The sequence below is a fragment of the Conger conger genome, chromosome 9 (genome assembly GCF_963514075.1).
Source record: "Conger conger chromosome 9, fConCon1.1, whole genome shotgun sequence".
Classification (NCBI taxonomy): domain Eukaryota; kingdom Metazoa; phylum Chordata; class Actinopteri; order Anguilliformes; family Congridae; genus Conger; species Conger conger.
This window is the reverse complement of record NC_083768.1, coordinates 23,907,172-23,915,131: the sequence shown is the minus strand read 5'-3', so window position 1 is coordinate 23,915,131 and position 7,960 is coordinate 23,907,172. Positions and strand designations below refer to the sequence as shown.

At 41.5% G+C, this 7,960-nt stretch overlaps 1 protein-coding gene across 2 annotated transcripts; it reads left to right on the top strand.

The window, feature by feature from the left end:
• The first annotated feature begins 766 nt into the window (after positions 1 to 766).
• Positions 767 to 3,504, top strand: ndufs5 (NADH:ubiquinone oxidoreductase subunit S5). Of its 2 annotated transcripts, none has more exons than XM_061254744.1 (3): positions 767 to 898; positions 1,707 to 1,926; positions 2,244 to 3,504. In XM_061254744.1, exons 2-3 carry the CDS (start codon positions 1,711 to 1,713, stop codon positions 2,322 to 2,324), a joined length of 297 nt encoding a protein of 98 aa, XP_061110728.1. In that variant the 5' UTR covers positions 767 to 898; positions 1,707 to 1,710; the 3' UTR covers positions 2,325 to 3,504. The 2 variants fall into 2 exon arrangements, with proteins under 2 accessions (XP_061110728.1, XP_061110727.1); XM_061254743.1 differs by lacking the exon at positions 767 to 898 and adding an exon at positions 963 to 1,586.
• Positions 3,505 to 7,960: the final 4,456 nt, after the last annotated feature.

Here is a 7,960-nt window from a genome sequence, read left to right as displayed (position 1 = left end):
CACAATAGTCTCTAGTGTTTGCAGAGAATGGTGTGGAAAAACTAAAAAGCGGCAGTTCTGCGGGCAAAATGCGTTTCTAATGAGAGAGGTCAGAGGAGAAAAGCCAGCTGTCGAAGCTGACCCAGAACGTGACAGTAACGTAAATAACCATGCATTACAACAGTGGTATGCATCTCTGAACACACATGTCAAACCTCTAAGTGGATAGGCTACAGTGGCAAAAGACTAAAAAATAAAAAATAAATACCTAATAAAGTGCTGACTGAGCGTATATTATGCACATGCTATGTTTCTGAGATTTTACATGTGACCTATTCCTTTCAAAAGCCTACCGACTAATTTTGCAACTTATAAATTGGATTTGTCTCTGTCATCTGCCATTATTTGCATTTTTTGCATTTAACAAATGCTTTAAAGATATTCAATGACATCAGACCCTGCACACACCAAGTTTGTAAAGCTCTGATTGGGATATAATAATAATAATTATCATCATCGTCATCATCATCATCATAATAATAATATACTTTTCATACAGGTATACCATCTGCCAATTTATGTGTGAACTCCTCACCTTTGCAGAATTGAGTAGGTATTTGAAGAATTTGACATGCACGCAATTTTTTAAGGAATTATGTTTTTATTGTAAATTAAAGTATAAGTTTATAAAGTGCATGCTTTGTATAGATGAATTCACCCGGAAATCTGCATTACATTTACAGCCACTACTGTAGGTGGCAGCAGTAGAGTTTCTGCCAAGTTAATAAAACAAGATGTTCGTTTACGACACGTCGCAAGCGCAACCCGCAAATTGGTGAACGGCAGTCGATGGATTAGCTAACCGTAAAGCAAAGGGGACCCAGAGAAGGTTAAAGTGATTGCCTGCGGATATTACAAGGTAAATAATATGATAATGGTCGAAAATAGTAGTATTACCAGCGAGTAATATTTCGGATAGTCGCACTTATCAAACTGCCTCACTTCTCAACCAGTTTTTTTAGCATGCTGATTATCCTGAATCTTATCGTTATCTAGATTGCAAGTTTGTGCGTAGCAAGACTGTCATAGTGTAGCTAGTTCGCTAGCTACTGGTTATGCTGTGATAGATAGCTAGCTAGCCAACCTTAAATCATTTACCTGTGATAGCTTGTTAGAAAGGAATCAAGACTATGTATTAGTTGCTACTCTAGCTACTTTTATTATGATATATTATATATTGAACTAGCGAACCAGATATCTAGCCAGTTAAGCTAGCTGGCTAGCTAATTTAGCTGTTTAAATCCGTCATTGTTTTGATTTTGTGGTAACCTTTATGTGGTAGTTTAGAGTTTCCAGTTTTTGCGACTACATTGCGTCTTAGTTATCTGGCGGAATTAGCCTGACGATGTCGCCTTAATTTTGCAGTGAATATCACGTGACGGTTGCTGCAGATATTTGACATTATGTAGATTGAAAAGAAAGACGTAGTTCGATATGGCAGCGATTTGTAGAGCTGGAACGAAATCGCCACGTTAATTTATGTTAAACGATTCTGCTGCATTTCATCAACTTAAGTGTTCGAGCTGTTGCCCTGAAAGCTGTTCAATGTAAAAACATTCATATTGAAATGGATAGGTTTCTAGCTATATAAATAATTATTGAATAACTTGAATGTATCTAGAGCTGTCGCCATATTGTCTTAAATTACATTTTGCTTTTCTCCCTAGCATCATGCCATTTATCGACTTGCATTCGAGGTTTGGTCTGAATCTGGACCGTTGGCTGTTGGCCCAGAGCGGAAAACAGCCCTTTAAGCAAGCTGCACGCTGCCACGCCTTTGAGAAGGAGTGGATTGAGTGTTCCAGTGGCATCGGTCTGGCCCGCGCACGACAGGAGTGCAAGCTTGAATTTGATGACTTTTATGAATGCATGCACCGCCAGAAGACGGTAAGTTAATTTGAGATGTCCCAATAAGAAGAGGTCTTGTGGCACGGAGAATTGTGACAGTTTCACCAAAACGGTGAAAAATAGGGTGCACAAACGGGGTAAAAGTGATCCACAAGACTTAAAATTGAATATTGATTGTTTGCCTTAGAGCAGCTGATAGGATTGGCCACGTTTGCCTGGCATTACTTAAGTATTGAGACGCTTTGTCCTCTATAGCCAAATGAATTGAATGCGTAGTATCTACCGTGTTACATTGATTTGCTGTTGCATCTTTGCTGTGTTACTCAAATGCTGACATTTTTGTCGTCTCTCTCCAGTATAAGCGACTCCAGGAAATCCAAAAACAAAAAGAAAAGCTGGTGAAGGAGGCATCCTTAACTGGGACGCAGCACCACTGAGCAAAGGGCCATAATCTCCTGCAGGAATGCATGTGCACGCCTGGTCCAGCCTCAGCATCATACACCTGTGGTGTATCCAGGGGCTTTGTGTAAATTAACTATTCATATCTTGATATTGTTTGTCTTTCCTGTTCCAAGTCAGTAAATGGACATATATGTAACCTTACTGTTGTACCTCTCCCTTTTTTTGTGAGTTCAGAACTGAAGGTGTTGACTGGAAGTAAAAGTGTCCGAAAGAAGTAAATGAAAAGGGTTAAATTCCGAATTTTCAAACTGGATTTGAGTTTCACAGTTACCAAAAACGGTAAATGCTAGAACCAGGCTTTCTATAGAACAATGTGTTGTAACATAATGTTGATTATTCAAGTAGGGGGTGGGGGGGCATGCTAGAGATAGGCAGTCACAGAATGATTATGTACCTGTCTGTACAATTGCATGTGCACTCTTAGGAATGCTGTGCATGTAAAAGGATGCAGTGTTCTCTCTTGACTGGCTTGAATGTCAGTAGAAAGTATATTGTATTCTTGCGTGATTTCTTCATGCCACATTTCTCAACCCATCTCTACCCCTCCCATCACCCAACCCTCAGTTTAAGAACCACTGGTCGAACAAACCGTTTGTGTTTAAAACTTAAAGAGTAAGCAATAGGGTCTAGCCATGTCGAGTTATGTACACAATCTATTAAGGTCTCATCAACTCTGCCCATACCAAGGCATCTACAACTTCAGGAACTACAGTACCAAGACAAATACAAATCCGTACAGCCCATTCACCCAGGGTTATGTAAATAGCATGCTAATATTGTTTCAACACTTCCTGTTATCTACAGGATAACCTGATGTACATACCTCTCCAGGAATGACAATGTCTCACTGTTAAATGTCCATCCATAACCATCATTATCCTCTCCTGTACACAAAGAGGTCTGTGATCTCAAGTATTGCTTCTCCGAGGATGCTGTAGCGAATCATTCAGGGCCGCGCTGGCCCATTGGCGTACCCTTTCACCACCCACACCCCTATTGCCCTTCTCCTCACACCCCTCCACTGATTACCTGTCCCTGCATCATCTGTCACCATAGTACATAGGGCACTAAATTATTTATTCCCATGATTTGCAAATCCCTTGTGAACGGCAGAAATGAACCCAAAAATAAAGTCTGAATGATTAAAAAAACAAACATGAGTCGCAATTGTATTTTATTGATTTAAGATTCTTTCCATTTGCAATTTTTTACAGATTTATTTGTTTTGTGTCTGCCTATTCGTAACACCATTAGAGGTTGAATCTTCTCAAATCTGTTGGAAGTATTCTAAATGTCAAATCTCCATAAAAATTGTTGAACAATTGTCTTCAACACACTTAACAGAAAACCCTGGCCCCCACAAGAGCAAGCCCAGGGCAATAGTGGCCAGGGAAAACTCCCTGGTGGTAGTTGGGAAGAACCTTTCTTTGCCACTGTAAGAAACCTTAGGAGGAACCAGACTCAAGGGGGAACCCCATCCTCCTCTGGCTAGCTCAGGATGTGGGTTTTAATCTTGCCCATTCATGGCAATATTTCTCCCTTCCTTCTCATGCTGACCTAAAAGGAAAGTCCCAATGCTTACAGTAAGAAGCCATCTGAAGTCTGTAATGCGACTTGTCAGCAACAATTGCCACACCTCGGACTATAATCGGTCGATAAAAGATAATGCTTGGCCCTCTTAAGAGCCACTCCCCGGGGGAAATTTCTTCAATGAGTAGTTAAATATACGAGTGGATGGAGTCCATCAAACCGTCTGATTCAATTACACAGGTGTCCCTGGCTGTAATTTTTCTAACCAGATTATGCTAAGTGAAGTATCGCCAGAAGGTGGCACCAATACCCCGCAGGATAGTGGAAATGAATAGCTGCATCCAAATATATGGAATTGTCAACATGAGATGCGCGCTGTTTTAAGTCATTTTTTGTTTTCAAATGATAAAACATCATTACTGAGAATATAGTCAAATGACAATTGCTATGGGCATGGTGTTCTTTTGTGCGGCAACGTAAATTCAAGCCAAGTGTGTGATGACAATGGCGTACCAAACATCACAAGGCTTCAATTTGCAGTGAAATGTGGGTCTGTGCTTTTGCACACTAGAATATCTGGACTCTTAAGCACGGTCCCCAGAGTAGTAACAGTGCTTAAACATGGACTTTCACTGCAAAGTCATAATATACAATGATTCACTTAATTAAAAACATTTTTGCAACCACAAAGCCAAACTGCTCCCCTACATAGACGTGCACACATACTCAAGTATTTAGCCTTGTTATGCATCGGTTATTGGACTCTATCATGTACCATTCACTCGAAACACATTGTTTTGTCCTTCACTTTTCACTGAATCGCGAATCTTTTGTTTGATTAAAACATCAGCGAACCGGGTTAATCCTCTTCTGCCGGACGGAATTCTGTTGCTGTCTCCCACGGTCTGTGCAGGCCAAGGCGTGGGTGCGCAGATACCATCACCTCGTCGGCAAACCCAGCGTTCATCCGTGCAGTTGTCATCCGTCCTATGGAGGAGGACAGTGCACGATATATACAATTAGTCTTCTCTTCTTGTGCATATTCATTGAGCTATTTATATTGGCATTGTAGACAGGCAAAACCCAGTGATATGTAGACAACAGACTGAGAGTACGACGGGAAAACAAAACAAATGGGGTGGATTAATATCACATGTAACAGAAATCAGATTGTCTCGGCGCATTCTCATTATCATCTATGACTAGCCTGTAGTACTTTTGCGTATTTATATATGCACATTTTGCGTAGATGGACACCGCCGTAAGGTGCCCTCCGAAGGAAGAGTGTATCACAAAATGCGTGCGTGTCCAACTGGGCGCTCGTGCTATGCATCAATGATGCTGGAGAATGTACAGGAATTACCACAGCCCGGGGATGAGCGCGCGTATGCACACAGCTCTCAACTCAAGGGAAAGAGAGAGAGAGAGAGAGAGAGAGAGAGAGAGAGAGAGAGAGAGAGAGAGAGAGAGAGAGAGAGGAGAGAGAGAGAGAGAGAGAGAGAGAGGAGAGAGAGAGAGAGAGAGAGAGAGAGAGAGAGAGAGAGAGAGAGAGAGAGAGAGAGAGAGAGAGAGAGAGAGAGAGAGGGGAGGGGGTGGTGGCTGGGCGAAGAGACAGATCGGGAGAGGGGAAAGAACGTGCGGGAAGGGAACCGACAGCCATTGCCGAACAACTGTCTTATCATTCGCCGTTTTTCGGTAGGAAAAGACGGTTGAGCATCTGATTATTTCGCCCCCCCCTCTTATCTGGATCAGTGTATCTGTGGAGTAGGTGTAGCCGCGAGGGAGCGGACTCAACGCCACAGCATCCCCGTGACTGTCACTCTGTGCAGCGCTGCTATCCGGTAAGGGCTCGGTGAACCCAGAGACACAGCATGTGTGCTCCGGCTGTCATTGTTTTGCTGTTTGTGCTTTTAACGACTGGCAGACGATACATGCCGTCGTAATTTAGTTTTTCCTGAAATTCCATTTGTGTTATTAGGATTATACATGCACAACTTATTTTGTGTTTTGTGATTATACATTAACTTAATTTATGGGCCTATGCAAAGCATAATACATAATACATTCATGTATTATTATTATTATTATTATTATTATTATTATTATTATTATCATCATCATCATCAGGTAATGTGAGATCTGGAACCATTGCTGCACTTAAGAGTGAATGAAATAATTTAGAAAAGAATATCACAAGGTTTTGTTTGGGTGCCTTTTCTTTCCAACTAATTTTATTTCACTAACTAAGAGAACAAAACGCATGTTAGTCACACGGAGATTATAAACGGACAAATTAAATTAGCAGGTTATCCGAGCAATTCGAACAAAGGGTTCTCCTGTATTTAGTACAGCCGCTCCCACTGAATCCCGGGCTGGAACTGACACTTCGTGCAGGCTGTATCGGCCGCATTTCACTGGGCTACAATCTCACGCTCACACTCACACACGGACGAGCTACAGCCCATGCCTCTCGAGGCTGGTCCACTGGGGGAAATGGAGCTGTCTTAATTGCGATAGATCAATATTTTATCCTGTAGCTAATATAAGATAGGCTTCGAAGAGATGCCTTCGATGCATTCGTACAGTCTGGTTACAACCACACACCTTCACGAGCATTTGGGTAGTTGTCGAGGTGTGCATATGGATTGTTGTAGGCTAACGAAGACGCCTAGTTTACGAAATTAACAATACTCCTTAGCTAGATAAAGCCGAGCGTAATACATACAAATAATAGCCAATTTAATGTAAGAAAATTTAAGGCGATTTGTGCCTTATATGTCCCGTAGTATGTGCGCCCACTACAACCGTTTGAGTGCCGTGGGAAATATAAAAAGAATCGAGAGGAAGGGATAGAAATGTCTTATGAATGATCATTTGTTCCTGGTGATCTCCATCGCATTCATGGCTGCGTGTGCAATAGCCACAGGCTATTTTCAATTCTAGTCATTGTCACATTATTTATCACTCAATTTCTGTACTATTAAGCTCACAACTTTGGTGTGATTTCTCACAATATTCAATGGTCACACCCTTCAGCCAGTGCTGTTAGCATGACACATCCCTTCCTGAGCTAACCTCACTGGCCAGCTTGACTGTTCAACGGGAGACCAGTTGCAAGGCTTGATTAAACTTCTAGAAGATTTACAATATGGCTCTCCTGCTGAATATCCCCGTTCACACATTCACAAATATATATATATATTGTGCTATCCTGAAACTAAACCAATGGCACTTCAGACAGTTTGAGTTCACCAGTACAGTGTGTTCATTTATAAACCTTGCAGAGAATGAAATGTGTTTCCATAATACGTATGGCATTCCGCAAATCATGCCATTCCTTTGTGCATACCAGCAGTCAAAGAAGATCTGGTGGTTTTTCCTGATATAGATAAAAAGTGTTTGGAATAATGTTGCTGGTGTTTAATGTCGTACAGCACATACATAAGTGTAACTGACCAACCTTTTCCCGTTATAAGCATAGGTTACTGATTGCCAGATGTGGTTGAAAAAGGCAGGAAAAAGTAGGACTGATACACGGCTGCTATCTCAGGTATGGTATGCCATCACAGTAAGAGTCTTGTGAATGTCGGGCACACAAAGAGAGAGACTACCTGCAGTATGTACATGGGTTGGACACAGACAGAAGATCGAACAAATAGCCAAACTGTACCAAGACAGCGGAGATTCGCATCACTATAATGGACTCAACAGGGGCCTGTCAGACAGATACACAGATGGCTGTAACGGGGCGACTGATTGATTGTTTCACTGATTGACAGAATAACTGAGACTGACACGTCTGAATCATAGACCCAATAATAACAAAGACTGCTGTCAAACCTACCAAGATGCTCATTCATTCCTTAGTATGAAGTGTCCCCCCTTTCTAGTGTTTCAGAGTTTTATTTCACTACATTAGTGTTGGCCACCTTGCTGTGAGTATTCATTCACTGGCTTCTATGATAATTATGCCATATCTTATTGAGAACAAAAAAATTCCTTCATGGCACAGGTATATAGTGAATAAAAAATAGATTTTACTGACTGTGTCAGTCTTGGTCAGTGCATATTAGTCTGTGTC

What these genes read in the sequence shown, in the direction of transcription:
- ndufs5 (XM_061254743.1), top strand. Translation starts at nt 1,519, where the DNA reads ATGTTAAACGATTCTGCTGCATTTCATCAACTTAAGTGTTCGAGCTGT. An exon ending in TGCCCTGAAAGCTGTTCAAT is followed by an intron (nt 1,587 to 1,706) that starts GTAAAAACATTC and finishes TTTTCTCCCTAG; the next exon opens with CATCATGCCATTTATCGACT. An exon ending in GCATGCACCGCCAGAAGACG is followed by an intron (nt 1,927 to 2,243) that starts GTAAGTTAATTT and finishes GTCTCTCTCCAG; the next exon opens with TATAAGCGACTCCAGGAAAT.